The sequence below is a fragment of the Zonotrichia albicollis genome, chromosome 1 (genome assembly GCF_047830755.1).
Source record: "Zonotrichia albicollis isolate bZonAlb1 chromosome 1, bZonAlb1.hap1, whole genome shotgun sequence".
NCBI lineage: Eukaryota > Metazoa > Chordata > Aves > Passeriformes > Passerellidae > Zonotrichia > Zonotrichia albicollis.
Window position 1 is genome coordinate 3160055 of NC_133819.1, and position 24762 is coordinate 3184816.

The 24762-nt window shown below is 40.2% G+C and overlaps 1 protein-coding gene across 14 annotated transcripts in view; it reads right to left on the reverse strand.

Moving 5' to 3' along the window:
- Positions 1 to 24762, reverse strand: part of ADCYAP1R1 (ADCYAP receptor type I) — a 152768-nt gene that overhangs the window by 71547 nt on the left and 56459 nt on the right. For all 14 annotated transcript variants that reach the window (XM_074543582.1, XM_074543464.1, XM_074543365.1 and 11 more), the window contains one exon: positions 18757 to 18862. In XM_074543582.1, the coding sequence (XP_074399683.1) occupies positions 18757 to 18862 (106 nt within the window). The remainder of the gene's footprint in view (positions 1 to 18756; positions 18863 to 24762) is intronic.

Below are 24762 nucleotides of genomic sequence, written 5' to 3' on the forward strand. Positions count from 1 at the left end.
TCGTTCCTTGTTTACTCCTTCAGACCCTCAGAGGATGAGAAACAACTGAATTAAAGAACTTAATTTCTTCCAGCGTGCAAATTCCATAATCTGTCCTGGAAATTGTTCTAGTGGTGAGTCAAACAGCTCCTCGTTGGAGCTCGTGGGACCTCATGGTCTAGTGGAGGAAACAAAGGAAATAAATCCATTATCAACAGCCAGTGCAGGCCCTGTTAAGGGGATGTGCTGCATTTCATGCTCCTGAGCAGGAACAAATTTTAACACAGAGTTTAACAAAGCCCCTCTCCTCTTCTATATTGGACTTCTCTGAGTGCCCACAATGTATTCAGAGTGTGAAAAAAAAAATAACACTGCATGTGGGATCTCAGCACCCCAGTCCTGAGGTGCCGAGTCACCGAGAGCACCCTTGGGGGGGCTCGGGAGTCCTGGAATGTTGCCAGAAGTGTCTGGTGGCTGGACTTTGATCCTACACAGGAGACGACACCTGTATGAGGACAGGAGGGTTTCACCGGGGTGAATGGTGAAGGGATTAGTTAATTAGAGAGTGAAACACAGGGTTTAGGATTTATGTACAGGGGGGTTTAGAGAAGTAAGATGGAGGAATTGGGGCGTGTCCTCTCCTTCTTCTTCTTCTTCTTCTCCTCCATCTTCTTTGGTGATGGTGGCACTTTTGGATTGGTCATTACTGAAAGTGCACCGGACAATAAAAATAAAAAGGATTGGGGAAAAATGATAAATATTGTACACGTAACTTTGGGTATAAAGATAGGTGACTGTCCCGAGGGAGTGACAGTGTGCTCATGGCTGGCTGCTGAGCAGAGCTCTGTCGAGCTGAGAGAAAATCTTTTAGATAAACAATTAATAAACACAGAGACCGAAAGAAGAACTGAAGCCTCTTCTTGTCCTTTGATACACGGGCTGCCCCAAGGCCACTCCAGGCCTTTCCAGGCCCTTCAAACAGCCGAAAACCCGACAACTGCATATCAATGTGATCCAGCCTCATTGGAAATGGTATCAACAGCATAGATGTCAGAAGTATTTCTGATTTTTAGGTACAGGGAACACATTACGGGGAAAATGCCCAGAAAACCACAGGAAAACCCAAAATTGCAGTTGTGTTAACACAAAACCTGAATAAATAAAGACAAGATGATTCCTCTTTGCTTGTCTTTGGACCAGAAGGAGTGTGATGGGTCTGGCTTTCTTTGTCTAAAGACTGGCAGGACACAGGAAGAAATGGGAAGTGGCTGCCAAGAGGACTTGACAATTTATGGTGAATTTACAGGAGCAGTAACACCAAAAACATACAGAAATATGGACCAAATCTTCAACAGTTAGGTTAGTCACTAACTCTATAAAAGGAACCAACTATCTCCATTGAAGAAAGGAGTATTTTGGAAAGAATGTGGATTTTAACAATATTTGTTGGAAAAAAAAGTCTGCACAACCTCAATTTCATATGGCTTACTCTTATAAATAAATAAAGAGTTAATTCCAAAAGAGCTAATAAGTTTCTCCATGTCTAAAACTGCCATAAGAAAGAGATAAATCGATTTAGAAAATTTAGAGATGTTTTAAAACAGAAATATGAAAATTAGATAAGTATTTTATTATTCCTTCTCCCCCTCTTCCTATTAGAAAGAGTTAAAGATAAGTAGGAAGGAAATTATTTTCTATTCTTTCTCACAAATATGTGTGGGCAGGTAATTACCCTGCCATATGAAGTAATAAATATGAAAATTTGTATACATCTAATCAATATTTTTAATTGGAATATGGAATCATTATGGAAAAATGTAAAATAATCCTAAAGGGACCTGTGGAGTTCACAGAGATCCTTCCTTGCACCCAGGCAAAAAAAATCCCCATAAGTGAAGTATCTAAAAGGAATTTGGGGAGTTCTCATTGTCTGTGACATTTTTATTAGCTGGACTAAGCATGAAAAAAAAAAGTATGAGAGGGCACAATTCTGTGTGCTTGAGTTTCAAAGATCCAGAAACTTTTCTATGTTTCAGTCACTTGGGAATTTTTGTCTTGCAGGGATGGCGATGACTTCAGTGTCATATATAACGGCAAGAATAAATTTCTTCCTGATATTATATGAATGAACAGATTCTGTATTATTTAGCAGATTTACAATTAAATCCTGATGCAAACTTCAGTTAAATATAATTTTTTATAGCTGTAGGTGTGTATTTATGCAGGTATAGAGTATGGATTTATATTTATATCTATCTTCAGATAGATTACTCTGTCCACAGTCTATTTGAGATACAGGTAGAAGAAAAATTAGGAAGCACACAAAATCCACTCAGTTTATAACCCAAGTGAGAAATCTCATCCATGTGAGCAGGAATGCTCATCTGCTGTAGCCACACCACTGGAAAATCTCTTTATCAGTTCTCAATCCAGTGGAATAATGGGAAACAAATCAGCAATTCTGATCTATCCTGCACGAAGATAATTATGAAATAGTCTTGCTGACGGGGAGCACTCTGTTTAATTCTGTTCAGGATTATTCAGTTGTGATAACACTGGTTCTGCTGTGGGCAATTTGCAGGTTAGCAGAGAAGGGCTGGAATTCCATTAGTCATTATTTTTTATGGCCAAAAACCTGGAACAGACTCAAGTCCTTTCCTGTCTGGGATTGAGGCACGCTCTTAAAATACGCCCAACAACCCTTCAGAGCATTTTATTAATTGTTTGTGTTCATTATTTCAATTTGGCTTCACTCTTGCCATATGGCTTGGGCATACTCATTACACACTCCAATAATTGCTTTTTCTCCTCTAAAGCATTTCCTTGTGTATTGACTTCTGTGTCCAGTAATTTTTTCCTGGTCACTCAGTGATGGATCCTCCCAGCCTTGCCTTTTGTTTGGGTTGTGATTTGCACTTGTGTTGTTTCACTCTTGCTCCCTTCGATTTGTTTTGCTGCAAAAGGACACAAACCAATCGATTCCAGCAGCTGTGGGAGCAGGAAATGTATGGCTTGATTACCAAAAGTGCAAGCTGCCATGGAAGTCTGAAATGGCTTTTAGGATAATCAGGAAGGCAAGGAAAAGGATCAATAAGGAAAGAATCTGCAGGTGCTTGTCCTCAACACTCAACTTTCTGCTCTTGAAGGGTGAAAATGACGTTGTTCAACCAATTTCCAACTATTTGTTTAGGGTTCCCATTTGGTTTACCAAAAAAAACCCAAAAAAACCTCAAAACAAACAAATAAACAAACAAAAACAAAACAAAAATCCCCAACCCAACCCAAAAAAAAAACCTCACTAAAAAAAACCAAGCAAAAAAACCCCAATAGAAAACCAAATGAAGCCCACCAAAACCCAATAAACCAAAACAACAACACCCCCAAAATAACAAAACCTAAAAAGCCCAAACAACCAAACAAAAAACCCCGAACAACTCAACAACCATAATACCATCAGAAAAACAAAATAATCTCTAAGAACACTGAAAATAAGAGGAATTCCAGGACTGGGAAGTGCAATAGACACCTCAGCTCTGAGATTATGGATCCACGTTCAGTGGGACTCAGCTTGCTTATTAAGGAACCTTAATTTAAGATTTTTAATATGCAAACTGAATGTAAATCTTTGTATCTATCAACTCTACAAGGAGTCTTGGGAGACTCACCAGCTAATTTAGCCAATAATTTAGATGTCCAGCATCCGTGATGCAATTTTTCCCCAAGGGGGAATTTTTTTCCCTAAATACAGAGCCCAGCATAGGTCTCTTCACTGAAATACACAGCAAAAAAAAAAAAATGTTTGTTGGATTCAGAGGGAGTTGAAATGGGATTGAGTGCAGGAGAATTCCACCTGTTCTTGCTGACAGCAGAACCCTTCCACTGCCAGCTGGGGATTGACTGCTCTCATTTTGTTAAAAAATGTGTTTACTTAAGGAATCATCAAAATTTTAAAGGTGTGACTTGTCAAAAGATCTTTTTAGAAAACAAGCTGATCATAGCTATAAATATTTTATTAGCTGGGAAGTGAGGCTTTTTGGGTATTTCCACATGACTTGAGGCTCAAAAATATTCAAGTTAAAACTGAAAATGCCTCTAAACTCCATGTTTACAATGTTGTGCAAGAGACAGGTAATTGCTTTCATTCATCTGTAAATAATTTATAAGACATGATACGTTCATTGAGCTGTCAAAATCGTGAGCCTTCATGGCAAATGGGAGCAAAATTCACAAAGGGAAAAAAAGGAGGAGAGAACATTTATTTTAACAGATCAATTTGAAGTCTTGTTGGCAAGTTTTCTAAATTCTATTCCTTTCCAACTATTTTGGAGGAATAATGGTTATACTGGGAAAAAAATGGACTCCAACATTCAACATTCCTGTTGATAGGAAATGAAGGAAAATCACATGACACATCAATAGGGCAGAAATTCTTCTATCTTATTTCTGAGGTATCTTAAAATAATATATTTTCCTAAAATAAGTAAAAAACATAGGATGGTCAAATAAACTTTTTTTCCTATTTTTTTTAAATTTTTCTTTTTTCATAGGAGAACCTACATATCCATTTTTGATAAATATTCTGCTTTCAGCCAGCTAAAGTGAGATTAATTTCACCTTTAAACCCAAGAGTGACATTGCTGAAGAATTCCTGCACCACACAATAACTTGTTTCTGTGGTGGAACTCATATTAGAAAATGAAATCTCAACCTGGGAAGCAGAACAGCACAGGCCAGGTTAATTTGTTTTCTTGCACAGAATGCAAAATTCTCCTTTCTGGAAGGAAATATTGATACATATTAAGGTTTATGACCTCCAAAACAAAATAAGAGGGTTTTTTTTTCCCTTATTTCTCTTACAAAGGACAGGAAAAACCACATGACAGAGTTTTCCCTTTGTGCTTCCCTGTTCCCTCCTTTTCTTCTGAGGAATTTGGGGAAGGAATTGCACATTTTTCATTCCCTGCCTTTTTTCCAGGAACAAATTACCAGGTACACCCTGAGCCAGCCGTGCTGGATAGAAGCTCATGGGCAAAGCCAAGGATTTCCCTTCCCCACCCTCATCCTCCTTTGCACAAAAACTACAAAAAAATACAATGAAGACTGGACCTGCAGTCCCTCCTCCCTTGTTCTTTCACTGGTGGAAAAGGCCAAGAACTTTGTGGGAAAAAAAAAAATAAAGCTTATTAAGAGCTCAGGGAGTTGATATTTATTGAACAATTTGGATTGGAAAGAACCTTAAGGACCATTTAACTCCAATTCCCCTGCCATGGGCACAGAATATATGAATGTGACTTTGTGCAGCTGCTTTTGAGGGTAAATAGGGCTGAATTATCTCATTTTTGCCATGCTGAGATAAGTATATACAGAGATTTTTCTACCACTTAGCAGACAGAGCAGTTAAAAACTTGTTACAGCACTGTAACTTGCTCGTCCATCTGAAGATGATTTAACTTACTGGGCTTCAGTTTTATTTTGCTGAGGAAAAATCAATATGCAAAGCCTGTCAGGAGTCCAAATTATTACACTTACTCAGCTGCATGTATTATTGAGTAGGCAGTTCCCTGTAATGAAGTTCTTGGCTTAAGTTTGTGAGGTGTATTAAGAAGTAGTGGATGTAGCACAGAAGAAGCTGCAATAAGAAATGAAATTGTACAGTTGGGCAGTTTTAAGCACTGGCCACCTCTGTGAGAATGTCAGTGTGGGGTGAAATCTTGTGAGAAAAAAAACATTTCATGGTAAGAACAGGCTAAGAAGACTCTCTTGAGTTTTTAGTCTAACAATGTTTTAGACTATTCACAGCTAGAATTTTCTAAGTGATCCTAAAGCACAGGAAAATATAAAAAGAATTGATTTTAAATAAAAAGTCAGAATGTTCCTCCAGAAACACAAGTGCTGGTGAAGAGGTGATTCTTAAGTGGGCACAGAAAAATCTTCCAATCAAAGTTATTAAAAGAAAGCCTCAAAATTATCAACAGAATGCCATGGGAATTTCTTCCAACCCATTTTTGCTCCCATCCTTTTACTGTTCTCCCAGCACTGGTCTAAGTACAGACAACCACTCCTGTGAGCAGAGGAAGCAGGACCTGGTAAATGTGCTTTCCAGAGTGGGATTTAATGGACCATTGCCAACATCTACATTTGAATGGCCCTTGAAGTTGTTGTGGGGATAGATTGATGCCTCAAGTTGTAGCAGACAACTTTTATGAAAAATCCTTTCCTTAGGATTTTTCCTCCTGAGAAGCTGGGAGGCCTCAGGAACAAAATGTAAACATTGATTATCTGCTGCTGTGGAATGCAACAGGTGCATCTGGGATTGGCCCATGTTGGATGTTTGTAATTAATGGCCAATCACAGCCCAGCTGGCTCGGACAGAGAGCTGAGCCACAAACCTTTTTTACCATTCTTTGCTATTCTATTCTTTACTAGCCTTCTAATGAAATCCTTTCTTCTATTCTTTTAGTGTAGTTTTAATGTAATATATATCATAAAATAATAAATCAATCCTTCTGAAACATGGAGTCAGATCCTTGTCTCTTCCCTTGTCCTGAAGCCCCTGTGAACACGGTCACATCAAGTTTCAGCTTTTGCATTTTCCAGATCCTGTACTGCCTTGGGGTGTGACTCTGAACTTCATATCAAGTGTTAGCATGTTCTCCTCACAGTTCAGTCACACAACACAATCCTTTTCCAGCCCCAGAACCAAGGACACTGCTGCAGCTTCAGGCCCCAAAAGTACAAACAACAGCAAATTGAGGAGAGCAAACTGGGAGGATGGGACTGCATAACCTGGAGCTGTAATTGGACAGTTAACCCCAATATGGAAATGAACCAAAACTTATAAAAGTGTGAAAACTCCTGACCCAGCATCCATCTTTGCGCCCACCTTGCGTCCATCCTGGGTAGAGCCACAGCCAGGCTCTTGTGCTGCCCAAGGGGTATCCTTTGAAGGTCTTTTCATAAATACCTACTCATTCCTTTAACTCTGTCCAGCCTCTGTTCCAGGTCAGCCTCTTAAGGCATCAGATAGCAACAGGCAGCACTGGAGAACATTGTCCTCACTGGAAAGCAGGTGTTCAAAATGCATCCCATGAGCCCCTCCCCCGAAAAGCAGCTTTTGTCCTTGGACTGGGGAGGCAGCTTTGGGGCAACAGCCAAGCTGGAAACACCTAAGGAGCAGAAACTTCAATTTCTGTGAGGAAAACTCACAGAATCCCAGAATATCCTGAGTTAGAATGATTTTGGAGTCCAGCTGTTGGCCCTGCCAGCTGTTGACAAAACAGGGTCACAAACTGAGTCTCTGCTGCAGTGACTCTGCTCCTTTCTGTGCTCCTGCCCAACACAAGGTCAGAGGAGCTGGGATCCTGACTGTCATCCCCAGAAATAGGGAACATCAGCATAAATGGGGAGCCCTTGCAGGGCACAGTGGGAATGGGCAGCTATTACAGATTAACCCTCCCACTAGGAGTATAAACATGACCTTAACACAGCCCAGAGTCCTAATTTCTAATTTCAGTCCTAATTCCAGTCTGTATTGGTAGATTCTGTTATACTCACTGGCAATATTTAATGAATTAATTAGCTGCAGAAGCCAACAGCTGAAGAATTAAGGAAAGGATCAAAATCTGTATTTTGTCTATATTAATGTGTATATCAGCATCTTTTACATCCTTCTAGGCTTTTATAAACTCAAGCAGGGATCATAAATCTTTGCTGTACAGTTCTTTATTGCCTGCTTATTGTCCTCTCCTTGCCTTTGGGTAATTTGACAAAAACAACCAAATTTCCTGGATGTGCTGTGCAGTGCTCCTCTGTTACAAACAACAGATGCTCAGAATTATTCACTTTAGGAATATATATTTTTTAAATTTGTGTCTACAATCAGTGCATTTTTTTTATAGCTTGGTTTACATCCTCCAGAAAAAGAAAAACAAAACAATTTTTTTGGGAGGGATTTTCTTAGAAAACATGACAGCCTCTCTGGAAATGCCTATTTCTTTTCACTAATATTCAGAAAATCATGGATTGGTTTGGGTTGGAAAGAATCTTGAAAGATCATCTAGTCCAAATCTGCTGCAATAATCAGAGACATCCTTAACTAAATCTTCAGTGTCTCACCTTCGACTGTAGTCCCTGAAATAAATATATTTACTGAAGCTTTGAAGGTAATTCCAGGGATAAAGTGAAGATGTTTCTGGCTAATGCACTTGGAAGTCCTCTATTTTCCATCACTGGTTATTCAGGGAGCCTGAGTGACTGACTTAGACTGGACATGGGGTTTTTAGGAAGCTCTCTCAGGTATTTTGACTCTGATGATTTAATTTATTTTAACAAAGGTAAGGTTTTACTGCAACCCTAGATTTTTTAGTTTCCAGTCTGGAGAGACACAAATCTTCTCAAAGCCTCATGTCAGAATGTCTGGATATCCTCAGGAATACAGGGACTCTTGTTTATGTGCACCTGCATCTCATCCTAAAAGTCTCTATATCAATTCCCTGTTTCTCTCACTTCAGGAGCTTGTTGGACACTAGAAAGCAATTTACAGGCAAAATCTAGAGTTCACCCAGGGTTCCTCTGAAGTTGTACTCATTTCCAGAGAGGTGAAACCCAAAGTCCATCAGAGCTGTCTGGCTCCATGTCTCATCCCTGGAAATAAAGATCCTAGAAACCAAACTGTGCCATTGCCTCCAGCCAGGATGGAGATCTCTCTCTCTCTCACTGCTGTGTTTTCTCAGGGTCACAAACAGCCTGAAGCAGCAATAAAGCCTGGCTTCATCAGAAAATCCAGCAGCCAGCCACAGCACAAGCCATGGGAACAGGAACTAAAGAGATTTTCACTGAATTCCCTTGGAAAAGAAGATCCAGTTGTCCGTCACCTGACTCACTAATTTTTATATGTTCAGTAAAGTATAAAAATTATCATAGAAAGGCTTTAAAATCAGGCCTGCTCTGTTAGATCAGTGGCTGGCCTTGTCAAACAAGCACTTTGCAATTTTCCATGTGAAAACAATCCTGGTGTGAAGAGTTTGTTAGTACAACAATCTATTTCTGGGTGAAAAACAACATAGACATTAAATCTATGCCATGAGAATCAGTGAAGAAATGAAAACAATTATGAACAATATGTAAACAATTTATGAATAGAGAGATTTGATGGATGAAAAAATTCCTTTTACTAACCAACAGAGTAATTGGCAAGAAAGCTGCTAACCAACTGTAGTCTGTAAAACTGTATAAAAAAGGAGAACATGCAGCAATAAAAAAAGCCTTTGACACATTGCTCAGTGTGTTGTTTCTGTCCATCTCTACAACAACATTTACAGAAGCACAACACATTTGCAGGACCTGTAGGAAAACACAATTTCCATGCAAAGAAACTCTTTTTTCCCAGCACTATGGAAGAGTGCAGGAGCTGCCTGCTGGGATAGAGCAATGGTTTAAAAGGTGTTGACCATCACAGATCATTTATCAATTATCACTCACTTATAATTCACTTATTAATTATCACTCACTTATAATTCAGATAACTCCTTAACAGTTTTTGGGGGATTTTTTCAAACCATGGTGTTGGACATTAAAAATTCAATGAGTGCATGTTATCACAGCTTCCAGCTGCTCATGACTACAGACACTAACAGATTAAACCATCACTCATTAATTGGGTAAATTTTATTGCTGCTCATCATTAATCTTCTAACTGCAGTGGCCTGGTAGAACATGATTGCAATTACATGTGCTGCTCAAAATTGCTTGGGACAACGTGAATTGGAAGAGTACCCACGTCCCAGAAGTAAAATCAGTTTCAAAAGCATCTAAAATCAAGGAATTATGGAATGGTTTGGGTTGGAAGGGACCTTAAAGATCACCTCATTCCACCCCACCATGGGCAGGGACACTTTACACTAGACCAGGCTGCATCTACCATGCTGTGTATTTGAAAATGTTCATTAATAAATCCGAACCAACCAAGCAAAAATAAAAAAACCCACAAATTAAAAACCCCACTGAAAGTAAACAATAGATGGGGAAAACGCTCAGGCTTTATTAATCTCTGCATAAACTGGAAAGAAACTGCTCCCTTTGCTCTAGATCATCGTGTACACCACGAACTAGATGGTCAGAGTGGTCTTCTTGATAATATTTAAGTCTGGACTAAATAAAAGAGAGGATTTAATAAACTGGATGTCACCATAGAAACAAGGAACTCACAGGTGGAACTGTGTAAACAATGCATATTTTATTTTTAAGCACACCATGCACAAAATTCCCATTCTGTTCAATTAAGTGAGAGTTTTTCCTTCATCTTGTCTGACATGAAAACAAAGAGCCAGACAGGCAGAGAGGAAATTTCATTTTTAGCTTTTTATCTTGAATTTTATCATTTCTTTACTTCTTATCCCTAATTCAATTTAAGCACCAAGACCTCTGAAACAATGTTCTGTTGAGCTGAACAATATGAAATGGCCATATGTTTTCATTTTCCAAATTTGTTAATGGCTGCTATTTTTCAGCCCTTAATTATTTTAACATGTAACCTGAACCTGCATTTTTCAAAGACTGAACTGCTCGCAGAGAAATACTTTTATTCAATCTGGTTCCCAGAAACTCATCTTATCCGAGTCATTATCTTACCCAGCTGCCTGGACAAATTCTAATTCACCTTTCATTTTCTTTAAACTCATGTTCTTTGGCTATTACAGGAGGACTTCCTGGCAATTCTGGAGATGACAAAAGTAATGGTTTTGAAAGAACCAGGTGGGAATTATCACAATGAATACACCATGGGATGGGAACAGTAGCTCATACACGTGTTTCACAGCTAATGGTGTTTTCAGAGATGTAAGTATTAAATTCCAGTACTTTTCTTTCCCTTTTTTTTTCTGAATGGAAGTTCAGCAAATGCTGAGAAGACGACTAAACTCAGATTTATCAGCAGGGCATGCAAAGGTGGCAGTTCTTGTTTAAACCACCAAAGTGTGTTCCTGCTGCCGGAGGAGATAATAAAAATTTCTGCCCCATTACAGCAATTTTTACATCTTTTTACTCTGAGTCATCTTTCCTGACCATCCCCAGGCTGATGATCACCTGGCCTCAGCTTTAACCAGGTTGGGGAATCCATAGGGCTCAACTCATCCTCTTCTTGAATGAGGAGAGAGGGAAAAAGGCCATTACAGAGAATGATTTATCCCCAAATGAAAGAAACCCAGAGCTGGAAAGGAACAGCTCCAAGGAAGGACCTCTACAGGTTTCAGACTTTGTTTAGATCAGAGATTTGAGGTGTTATTCATTAAAATCCAGAGAAACAAATACAGGAACCTAGAGCTGGAAAGGAACAGCTCCAAGGAAGGACCCACAGCTTTACAGGGTTCAGACTTTGTGTAGGTCAGAGAATTGAGATGTTATTCATTAAATCCAGAGAGACAAATTCCATCCCTGCAGACAAAGTGGTGAAAAAGAATTTGTAAGGTTTGAGGTTTAGATTCTTATGGCAGAGACTGAGGTCACCGCATCTATCCTGCGTGCTGTGGGGAACCCATGGCAGAGCTGTGCCCAGGTGGTGCAGGACGCACCTGTGGCCCTGCAAACTTCACCCCTGCAAACTTCACCCATGGCTTAGCTTATTCATGGATAGCACACAGCTCTGAAGACAAGGGGACACAATATTTAGGAATTATTTTCTTGAAAATGAAACACACATGATGAAGGAGACTTTGCTTCTTTTCTGCCAGGGTCAGGATTAAATCGCGAGAAGGTATTTCGTGTTGGGACTCAGATGTTCTACATCACTCTACATCAGGGTTCTGCAGCACTTCACTCTCACAAACTAAAAATAGAGCCCCATCTCTCTCTCTAAAGGCCTTTGAAGGATAAACTATCCTATCCAATTAAGGAATGACACCTCAATTATTTTTACTTTTGACCTAACAACCATCCACCCGTGCCCGCAATGGGGACTTTTTATCCAATTACATAAAACCACCCAAACTCATGGAGAAGAAGGTGAAGAAGCACCAGCCTCTGCCCTAAAACCTCCATCTTGCCCTATCTATATTAATATTTTCTAAATATAAACCCCAAGTTTTCTAATTTTTTAAATTTAAACCCTAAATTTCCCACCCTGTGATATCACACACTTCTATCCAAACTCCACACCCACAATCCCAGTTCTATCATTCCATTTTGGAAGCTTCTCCAGGGCCTCAGGTCAGTGCAGTGTTCTCTGGGGGGTCAGTGCCTGGCAGCACAGAAATCTGAAATTCTCAGCAGCCAGGGCTCCAACGACACAATTCCAACCACACTGTGATCCCTGACTGAGGATGCTCCAGAGATTCCCAGTCCAGTGGCAATCCAGCTGGGCCTGGAAGAAAAAGCTGTAGGATCACACAAACTCGATTTCTCCTCCCAGCACCATGAGAGTTACAATGCCAAAGGAATATTCCTGCTCATCTGCCATTAATATAATGTCTAGGGTGCAGTGTGGACGGTATTTGAATCCCTCTTTCCAGGAATTCTCCACCAGAAAAACTATTTTTGTACCGTTGGCCTCCCCAGGAAGAGCATCTAGGTAAATACAGCCTGGCTGTGCATTAAAGAGGGATGAGTAAGAAACATCCTGGAGGCTTTTCCAAGAAATCTGGTGGTTCATCCACTTGAGGTTCATCCTGTCTGCACCTATGTCTAGCAAAAAAACCTTTCCTTAAATTATTCCAGGGCAGTTTGAGTGTGACACCTTTCTGTCCCCTTGCTCAGCTGATCCTGAACTTTTCCAATGGCAATGCCCTTCCAGGCTTTCAGCCTCACTGATGTGACTGAATTCACAGTAGGTCAGCATCAGCCATTTCAGCTTCAGCTGCTCCATTTGAGGAAAAGATTCTTTATGGAGCCAGCACCTCGGTTTGTGCCTGGAAAATGAAGATTTTGGTCATCATCACCAACAGAATGCATTCAACCCAACTTCAGACCTCCACAATGATTGTGTTAATGGGCAAAGCAGAAAAATGGGCATTTATCATACAACCTTCTCAGCAGAAGGTGGATGCAAAAACAGGACAAGTGTAAATTCTGTAAGTATTTGTGTCAGGGAGTTCCAAGTTCTGATTTTGACCTCCTGACTATAAATGCAGTTCCAGTATCTAGCACTGATAAAGATCTCTCTACTTTATAAACCCATTTTGAGACAACATGAATTCATCCACTCTATTAGATGAACAAACTTAGAGAATCCTAGAATTGTTTGGGTTGGAAGGGACCTTAAATTCATCCAGTTCCCACCCTCAGCCATGGGGATACTTTCCACTATCCCAAACTGCTCAAATCCCCATCCAACCTTGCCTTGGACACTTCCAGGGATCCAGGGGCAGCCACAACTTCTCTGAGCACCCTGTGCCAGGGCCCAGAAGAATTTTCACCTAATATTTAATCTAAATCTCTCCTTTTTTGCTTTAAACCATTCCCTCCTTCCCAAAAACATCTAAAAAGCATGGTGATGAAGTCAGATAAATTCAGCAAAGAGTTAAAGAATGAATCAATGCTTGGAACACAGAGTTAAGTGAAGCACTTTTCCTTGCATTTGCCTGAGAAAAAGCAAAGTTTGATCACAGCTTGGGTCCCAAAGGGTGCACAGGAGACTTGTTCAGACAAGGACTCTACAGAATGGATACCAGAAATAAGCACAGACCCCGTGTCTGTCATCACATGCCCCTGGCTTCTCCCTTGAAATTCCTCCTTGTTCCTACCAGCTCTAATATGAATTTAGTAGAAGACATTTTATGCAGTGTCACATGGATAAATCCATCAGTGCCCAAAAAAAGCATCTTTGACCAAGGAGCGATGTATCCATAGAGATCAAAGCTATCTAGGTCTGTATTCTACTTTAAAAGGAGCCACAGAGAAAAACTTTCAGGTTGTGGAGACATTTTCTTATCTATGCCCTTCCAACTCTAGGAATTCATCAGCTTGGATTCAATCCTCGTCCTGTTGTTCTTGGGCACAGCTGCTTCAGTGAGGGAGACACAGTGAAGTAATGTCTTCCCAGTGGTGCCAGGGGAAATAACAGCAGATAATTCAAAGGCTCTCAGAGAACGGGAGGCTGATGAGACACTCAATAAAAAATGTGAAACTGAAAAAAAAACCACCTGCTCCATCATCTTTGTGTGATGGAAACATAATTCAAAATCTCTCCTTGCATCACCACACTGCCTCCTAATTACCAGCTCCTACCCCCTGGTGCCCTTACCAGTTTCTTTCCTGTTGATTTACAGGGTAACTTTTAACAAGAATTCAATGTGATTCCTTGCAGGAATCATCACATCCCTTCAAATCCTTATTTCCTTTCAATTCCTTGACATGCCTGGGAATGTTGCTTCCTCTCTAGATTTTTTAGAGGAAGGACAGGAAGAATGGGGTGGGAAAGCAAGAGATGATGGAGTTCTGAAGGTAAAGATTGATTTGACAGTGAGTCATGAACACGTAATCACCAAGGAGGCCTCATCACTTCTATTCAAATTCTGGTGCTGAGTTCACTTTTGTCACACCTTGGCTCATTCCAGGTTAGTGCATTTCAGGCACTTTGAACACTAAATTTTAAACACAAATCTGCAAATCACTCAAGGAATTCTCCCACCATTTGAGAGGGAGCCACACTCAAGGGACAAGTTTGCAATGTTTGGTTCCATGTCGTGAACCACATAATCACCAAGGAGGCCTCATCACTTCTATTCAAATTCTTGTGCTGAGTTCACTTTTTTCACTTTAGCTCTTTCCAGGTTAGTGCATTTCAGGTGCTTTTAAACACTAAATTTTAAGCACAAATCTGCAAATCACTCAAGGAATTTTCCCACCACACTCAAGAGACAAATCTACAATATCTGGTTCCAACAGTGGAAAGCAAGACAGGGAACAGGCTGGAAAAAATATTTCATGCCGATCTATGGTTCTCCATTTCATCAGCAGGGTTCTTTCCATCACAATTCATTGAGATGGAAACAATTCCATCCTAAATCCCATTGAGATTTTTGGGGTAATCCCGACCTGCAGCATGACCTAGTCAATATAACAAAGAGAGAAGCTAAAGGTGGGATATTTCTGATTTCTGAGACACCGAAATGTGATTATTTAGAGCTCACATGGTCACCCTTTGTTCCATGTGTCCAAAGAGAAAAAATAGGCATCATCTAATCTATGTTGAGGATAAAATAAATTATGCCTCAGGCTCTGCTTGGTAGAGGAAGGTGACTTGCCCATTGGTAGTGCAGATGCAATTGAAGGTATCAACACCTAATTAGATAAATCCCCTGCTAAATGCACCTAACCCAGGAAACTGTCATTAATATCTGAGTAACTCCTGTGTCAGTCTTTCCTAGCCCCAGGGTTGGGAACAGGTCAGAAGAGTCTGGATGGGAGAAATAGAAATTAAAAAAAGGATGCATGTGGATCAGCAGTGAGATTTGTCAATTCTGATCTGGCAGAAAATCCCTGGAGGGCTGGTGAGAGCTAGAAGAGGGTCCAGCACAAACTGGGGAGCTCCACAGTAGGGATGAAAACTCAAACAAAGGAAATTGGAAACACTGATGTAAGGAATAGCCTGGCACCACTGCCTGGGGAAGTTGAGTATGAAGTAATCACTGCTCTCCTTCCTCTCTTGTCTGCCTTTGGCTTTCATTACTCCCCTTTATCAGTTTAATTCCTCCTCCAGAGCAAGGGAGTCAGATTCTGGGTCCTGCTGAGATTTCATTTCCTTCAAATTCTCTTTTCCATTCAGGCTGTTAGCAATGACTGAACAGGAATGGACACACAGGGTCAGCACATGCCCCCTATTTCTTCTCATATAAAGTTTCCTGAAGAATTTAAAGCATTTAAGAGGAAGAATCCATCATAAAACTAATGAAACAAAATAAACCAAACAGAAAATCTCAAGGCAATCATTGCCTCTGAAGCATTAAAGGCATGGCCCAGCAGCAGAAGGAGAGAAAACTGCTGTGAAGAATAAAGAAATAATGAGCAGAACATCTGGGAATGAGAGGTGGAGTGGGAGAGAAAGGAGGAAACATCAGAAACCCCATTTGGTCGATGTTTGTGTTCACTGAACGCAGCAAGGGGGTAAAGCAAAGGCAGCAGGGCTGAATTCCTGCAAAATGGAGGAACCAGAAGTTGTTGTTCCTCTCTTGCCACCCAAGATGGGGCTTCTCAAACTAGCACAGAAAACAAGGTTCTTAAAGAGCAGAGATTTACCATTGTGCACCATGTGGGAACCCTGGAGAAGGATTCATGAACCCTGAGATTTTATAATATTATTCTAGATACTGCAGAAATACAGAATATGGAGACTGTTCATGTCCCAGACCCACTTTCTGTACCTGGCCCTTTTTCTGTCACCTGCCATAAAAGATGGATTTTTCTTTTAAGTCCCAATAACTTGATCATGTTCACAAGCCCCTACAGATTTCCTAAAAGCTCATGATCCCATTTCAGACCTTGCAGCCCCACTGAGGAGAAATAAATTCTCAAAAATGTTATATATTGGATTTTTCTCCGGGAATTTTCAGGCAGGAATAGTCAAAAAGGTAATTGTGTGCTTCTCCTCTGAATAAGCAGAATTTTGTTCATCAGTCAGGAGGGATTTCTCCCTTCTTTCAGCTGTTTCTGACAAGCAAGGGAGTTATTCCCTTTGAAAGAAGCAAGCTGATAACATTTCTCCACTAACTGTTACCATTAGTGAGTCTTATCGGTGAATATAAGAAAATTACATGGGGCAATTTTCATTTTTCCCAAATAGAAAATAATTGTGTGTGCAGCAGGAGAAATTCAAGAGGAATCAACACCCTGCACTTATGACTGCTTAATTTCTGGAGAGTTACTGCATCTCCAGGGAGTTTTGTGGTGAAATATCTCCCACAAATTCAACCAGTAAGGAGGTGATAGAATTTTGTTGATATCCTTTAACTAAGGACATCAAGCTTTGTTGAGAATGAGGGTGGCAGGATCTGGCTTGAAATAAGTATCATGAAATAATGAAATGTGAGTCTGGAGGTCAGGACTTAGAGTGAAATGCTGCAGTCCCAGAGGTGAAATAAAATAAATTTAAAACAAGTCTACAAAAAAATCTACAAAAAAAAAATTAATATGCAGAGAAAAAGGCCAGCAAACAGGATCCATGGAACGAAAGGGCTTTCCAATAAGAAATACATCAGAATCCTTCACTGGAAAATGAATCTCTTAGAGGGGATATGGGTTTTTTTCTTTTTACTTTAAGCCACGTCAGCTGTGGAAGTCATTGCCACAGGATGTGGGGAACAACTCAAAGATGCTCAATGAGCCTGGGAAAATCTTCCCAGTGATTCAGCCTGCAGACACCGGGGGAGCAGAACAGGGAGCAGCTGGGTTCTGCTCAGTGAGAGCCTGAGAGGATCCAGTCCCTTCCTGCCTGAGTGGGCGACACAATTCCATCACACCGAGATGCAAAAGCCTTTTCCAGTGGCTCTGGGCTTCCTCCATCTCTGAGCTGTGTCCTTTCCATTGGGAGCAGGCAGGAGGAGGAGTTCAGTGTGAACAGTGCCCAGCTGGCAGGGTTATTCTGCATTTGGGTGATACAGGAATAAAAGCTGCCTGGTGAAATGGTCTCCTCTCACCTGGGGAGTTCTGTGAGTACCTCAATCCAAACAATAAGGAATTGGTCTCATGATCAGCTTCTGGCAGCATTCTGGGGGTAGGAGGTAGGAAAAAGGCTTTTTCCCCTTTTTTCCCCTTTTTTCCTTGCTCATTCCACTTCTGGAGCAGGGAAAACTTGGGAAGCTTTCTTGTAAAGCACAAAGAGGGTCTGAAAACCACATCCCTGGGGGTGGAATGAATGACCTGAGGTCCACTGAGCTTTCCTCACTTCCACCACACCCCACAGTAACTCTGCCCAGAGCTGGGCAGCAGAACAGAAATGAATTTATGCATGGGATGAATAGCAGGATGCTGATGGAAACCCTCCTCTCTGATGGAAAATGCTCCCAGCACCTAAAATTCCTGAATTTTATGGTCAGCTTTAGAGGACACTGATAACACAGACACCTGCACTCTGGCCTCCTGTGCTTCTGCACTAAAATGTGCAGCAAGAAAAAGGGGAGACAAAGCTCCCCCCTTTGTTCACACACAACGTGTTCTATCAGCTTTTCTCTGCGGTTTTATCAATTCCAGTCACAGCAGAGGCAGCTTGGACAGGACTCAGTGAATGGACCCTGATTTCCAATTAGTTTCTTTGTCATTCTTTGCCCTTCTCTCCTTGGTGCTGGCCACAGTTCCAGCCAGAAGGAAATGGGACAGGATATTAAACCATAAATTTCTTTGCTCACTGCCTCAGTTTCTTATCTCAGCAAAAGCACGAGTATCCTTCATCAAGATTGCAGGCACCACAAGGATAATCCCTGCAAAGGGCCTCAGATCATGGGAGAGATACCCAAATTATTGCTGTGGTGAGCTGTGTCACATCCTGTCCCCAAAGCTGCTGTCACCCAGGCAAAAATCATCCAGCCATCCTTTCTTTTTAATTTTTTTAATTATTATTTTATAGACATATTATAACCTTGAGTAAAGAAACAAATTCCTGACCTCTGATAACAACCAGGAATGGTTCTTATGCACCCCCACTGATTGAATTTTTGTTTTTAATTTCCCCAAGCTCGTTCAGCAGCACGGATGCTCCTCTCACCATGAAACCCCTCTCACCCTCCAGGCGTCCCAGGAAATTGTGAAAATCCCTTTAAATTGTCAGCTCAAGGTGCAGGGGCTGAGACTCACCTGGAGAGGAATCATTGAGAGGGTTCAGGGCCGTCGCCCTCCGGATCTTCTCCAGACAAGTCTCTTGCTCCTTTTTGATGATGCAGTTGGAATGGGTTGCTGCAACCTGAAATATGGGGGAAAATAAGAAAAAAAAAAAGCAGTTACAAAAATAGAATTGTTTATGAGGTGATCGGTAAGTTTTAAGAACACATTGCGAGAAAAAAGAAAGAAAAAAACCCCAAAAATATCATTTAAAGTTGAGAAAAAAGTGTAACAAACTTCATTTTCTTTCCCTTTTTCCTTTACTTTTACTCCTTTTTTTCCCTAGCATGTCTAAGGCCTAATTAAGTAATTAAAACTCGCATAAATTATTTGGGGTTTTTACATTTTATTATTATCCCTGTCAAAATGTGATTTCTAACAGGTTTGTTTTATTTTCTTGAATTACTTATTCACATATATCTGAACAAGGGTATCTCTAAATACAAAAAGAATTTAAAGAAGAATTAGGAATAAATTTCTTCTTGGTTTGATCTTCCAGCAGTTTCTTATGAGTCTTTGCAAAATTCATTAAAATCTCTCTGGAATCTAAACCAAATTAAAAGCTGTTTCTCTTATTCTGTCACCCTGTTCATTCCTTAGTGTTGCTTTTATTTATTTCCAGAGAACTCAAGGCAAATTCTTTTGTCAAAAACAATACAATGTCAAATAAATCAGGCTGACTTGGTTCAAATATTTTCTTTCTATTTTTCTGTTTTCTATCTTTAACTGTCCAGTGCAGCCAACTACAAGAAAAAAGTAAAGGTGGGAAAAAAGAAGGGAATAAAAAAAATTGTTTATGAGAGGAACATTGCAGCCAACACAATCCAGGCAATCCTAAAGCAGCAAGAAAATAAGGATGTGACCCATTTCTGGAAATCAATACAGGGTTTCATTCCTACAGCAGACCGTGGCCAGGGAATATCAATTAAAGGAGAATAAACCTCAGATTTCATGAGATCACTGTATAGGGGCATGGCTGAAGTTCAAATCCAGTGAAAAGCACCATGAAAATCAGTGCCTTGAGTGAAGGTGAATTGTTGGATTATTCCCTTTTCTGACCCAGAGCTGGGGCAACTGAGAGGTGTTTTAAAAACTTTTATTCCATTTTCAGTCTCATATGGAAGGTGAGACAATACAGATGTTATAATTCACACCATCCCAATTAGAATTACAACTTCCAAATTATTATATATTTTAAAATACTTTTACCATAAATACATTCCCACAAGAATTAGTAATGCTTCACAACAAAAACAAGACTTTCTAATTATAAACAAAGTAATAAAATTCTTAGACTCTCAATTTTTCCATCTGTCATCTCAACAAATTATAATGAAGACTGATAATTTTAGCTCTTACAATACTCCAATAATGATTCAACCAAAACCAACAATAACTATTACTATTGTGTTAGCAATAAATGTAAATAAAGAAGTTATATACCAAAAAATACCTTGTAAAACTTGAACCCAATACCTAATGTCCTTCAGATAAAATGTACCAGCAATGAACAACCAAAGCTAACAGACATTCTAACACACCTTAGTAAAACAATTCATATTACAAGTATACTAAACACAAAATCAAACATCACTATGGTTTCTAATTAAAATTTAGTAACACACATAAATACTCTCACAAAAATTAAAAGAGCTACCTTATAACTACAAAACATGTTCATAATTACTGTTAGAAATCCCCCCAAAAAAACCCCAACAAGCATCCATCCCTACTTAATACTATCACATTAACAATAAATATAAATAAAGAAGTTATATACCAAAAAACACATTTTATAAACTTTCCCAATACTTAATGTCTTCCAGATAAAATGTATCAGCAATGAACAACCAAAGCAAATATACATTCTACCACATTTTAGTAAAACAATTCATATTACAAGTATACTAAAAACAAAAGCAAAAACATCACTATGATTTCTCATACATTTTAACCAAACAATAAAATATTAGTAACACTCATAAATACTCTCACAAAACTTAAAAAACTACCTTATATCTATGAAATAAATTCATAATTACTGTTATAAATCTCCCACAAAACCCCAATAAGCATCCATCCCTTCATAATAAAAAACCCCATCACAATATTAAAGAAAGGTATTACCCCAATAGAAAACAAAAATAAAAATGAATTTTTAATAAAAAACCTATAATAACTGTGGTTCACTGGAGCACTTCTGTTATTTTATTTCTCATCCCATTTCCTTCACTCTTGACAATGGAAAGCACAGAGGAAGTGGTGTGGGACCTGCTTCCCCTTATTTGATAAGCAGGAACAAGCAAACAGGGACAGAAATGCCCAAATTCAATCCCCTCTGGGTTCTTTTGGAGCCCCATCTGCCCAGTTCAGCTTTCCTTCCCTCACACCCCAGGAATGGAGTGAACAGGGTGGGTCAGGGATGAACCACCCAACAAAACCTGAGAGCAAATCCCAAGGCTGCTGAAATCCTTCCAGCAGCTGAAGGGGCTTATTAAAAACAGGGAGAGAAATTTCTGCACAGGCAGATAGTTACAGGACAAGAGGAATGGATTTAAAATAAAACAGGGGAGATTCAGTGTTGGAACCCAGGACATTCCCCTGGCTGCCCTGGAGGACTCCAGACCCTGGCAGGGGGCTCAGAGACCTTGGCATGGAGTCACAAACACCTGTGCCTTTGATTTTAGCCCATGGAAACAATTACCAACTTTGTGTGAAGAGTTACAAGCCACAAAAGTTTAAGCAGAATGATAGTTAATTTGCCACAGGGTGAAAAAGTAGAATTTTGGGGGTTTAGAATGGGGGTTCAAGAGGCAAGATGGAGGAATCTGGGTGTGTCCTGTCCTCCTTCTTCTTCTTCTTCTTCCCCTCCATCTTCTGCTGTGATGGTGGCACTTCTGAATTGGTTTAGAGTAGAGACAGACTGTCTAACACAGGTGATAGGTATTGGAAAATTATTGTAAATAAAGCACACGTAGGTTTTAGTATAAACAGCCAACACCACCCCAAGGGCGGTCAGTGTGCCACAACCCGACCTGCTGGACAGATCTCAGCAGGTCAGAGAAAGAATGGAATGGATAAGAGAAAATAAACAACCTTGAGAACCAGAGCTGAGGAGTCTTGACTTCTTCTTTGGTCTCTGGGCTGGGAAAAAGAGACTTTCTGACACCTGAGGGTCATCTCAACACCAGAGACCTCGGCAATTCAGATCCATATTTAGGAAGGAATTGTTCCCTGTGAGGTTGGGCAGGCCCTGGCAGAGGGTGCCCATAGAAGCTGTGGCTGTGCCATCCCTGGAAGTGCCCAAGGTCAGGTTGGGCAGAGTTTGGAGCAGCCTGGGACAGTGGAAAGTGTCCCTGCCCATGGAAGGGGATGGAATGAGATTTATCTGTAAGGTCCTTTCTAACCCACACCATTCAGTGAGTCTGTAACAATCCAGTTTGGTGGTGCTTGTGCTGTGCTTTTGTTTGTGTGGTGATGCTCTGAACCATCTGCACACTTTTTTTTGGTGTAAATGTTAAAAGCCACCACTGCTATTTCAAGGACAGAGAGGGTTTCCTGATGAACTCTCCTGGAAATCTTTCCTCACCATTTGTAGGAACTAATAATGCTGCACTGTTTCATCATCTCCAAGACCCCAGTAATAAATTTCAGCTATTTTCCCCCGGGGGACACACCAGGCACAACCATATTAGATTTGTTTGTCTTCAAAACAAACACAGTTCTTTTTAAGGGCTCCCAGGTGCCTGGAAAAGATAAATTGTCACAGATCTCCAGGATCTCCCAAGAACATAAGGGCTTTTGCTACATCATCCCCTAAGCATCCCCAAAGACAGAGAAAATTGCACTGGCTGACATTCAAGTTCTAAGAATATATTTTAAAAAAGATAAAAGGGAAATAACAAGAAAACCAGAGTTGCGCTGTTAGTGCAGGTTCACCCTCCACAGTTGCCCAGGTCTGAGAGGAGTGTCCTGGGGTTGTCTCAATACACAAATGTGGAAGTTTCTATGCAGTTCACCAGGTACAGATTAGAAAAGCTGTCATTTAGTAATAATATTGTCCTAATAACAATTATAATAATAATAATGCATTGTCTATGCAAGCAGGATGTGACTAAACAAAAGGAAATATTTCTTCACACACTTCCTGCTAACTTGCAGAACTCTTCAGCTTGAATTTGTGGATGTTCAATGCCACACATAGGTGCATGTATTTATTCAAAGTCCATTAAAGGATGGAGGCTAGAGACACCAGAACAGGTTATTCCAGGTTATTCCAGCTGCCCCTGGATCCCTGGGAATGTCCAAGGCCAGGCTGGACAGGGCTTGGAGCAACCTGGGACAGCAGAAATTGTCCCTGCCACAACAGGGGTTGAACTGGATGAGCTTTAATGTCTCTTCCAACCCAAACCATTTTATGATTCCACCCTAGAATATTAAGAAAACCACCATGCCCCTGTTCTCAGAGACATTTAATAAGAAAATTTTGATTCAATCTATAGTGCAAAGACAAAAGAGTGTGATTTATCCTTACTTTTCTTTTGTTATCTTCTTTGCTCGAGGTGTATCAAAGCCAGGACATGATTGATTGTAAAGAAAGCCAAAGGTTAAAAGCTCAGACTTTACTGTTCTTGCAGACTGGCACATCTAGTCAGAGGTCTCTGACTAAAATGAATGATTAAATTTGGTCAAATGATTAAATTTAGTTAACTGTATCCCAGTAAGTCTGGCTTAGGAGGCTCAGGTGTGGACAGAGAGACCACCAGAGCCACATGGTTCTCCACATGCAGCTTTCCAGCAGCTTTCACTGTTGCCACAATATTCTGAAGTGACTTCCCATCACCATCTTTGTGCCATTTCGTAGCACTTCATACACAGATTTAAAAATCAATTTGGGGGAACATGGAAATTAAACAGAAAGCCAAGGAGGAAGCATCAATCTCAGTGTCAGAGGAGAGAACAGGAGCTGCCTGCCATCCTGCTAACAAGCAATTCCGTGTCTGGGAAAATCAAAAAGGCTTGAATTGTTCATAACAAAAGGAATTATTATTGCTGCTTTAATTGAAGGGATGGGACCACAGAAAATGATTTATTACTCAGATAGACATCAGTCTCAGAGGCTGTGAGATTTTAGAGGAGCAGGCAGTCAGCCATAGCTCAAAGTAGTCACAAGTCCTTTGTTACAAGACAATATAGAATTTTCTAAACCAATGGATGGTTGCCACAAAGTTTGATTTGCTTTTCTAACCCATCACCTTGACTAAATTTTACTGCATTACATATACTTTTATCCAATGGACTTCTATCACACTTATATGAGCTTTTTTACAACTTCTAAACTCAGCTTACTCTATACAACCACATTACTACATTATAAACCCTTCACCATCTTATTAATACAGTTTTAAACTTATTTAAGGCATATTCTTACTTACAACCATAGAAACATAAGTTTATGGTTTTCCTGCTTAATGTCTGTGTATTGTATTTTTACATCAATCCAAGCTTCTCCCAAGGCTGCAAATCAAACCCTCCTGTTTCTGTGGAAGTTTCTGTTTTTCCACTTCCCACAAAAAAGGTCTGTCTGTTGAATGTTATCACATTGTTTGTCTGTTGAATGTTGTCTGTTTTGATGTTATCACATTTTCCTGAAAGGATCCAGGGGTTTGATGTTCCTCCATTGACCATGGAGTGGCAGAACCTTTAATTTGCCAAGTCAGGCTTCAGCAAGTGAAGGCAGAGCCTGATCCCAATGGCAGTGCCAGCCTGAACTCCAGTCCTGGTGATCCCATTTCTTCTGCCTTGAGGACATTTGCAATTTCCTGTGCTCAGCAGAGACAGCCTAGTCTCAGTTTCCCAGCAGAGATCAGTGATATGTGCAGTTAAAAAGTGTTTTGACACATACTAGGAAAAATCAAGAATCCGAGTCGATAGCGCATGAAATTCGCAGGTCTTTGAAAAATTTATTACTCTCAATGAAGT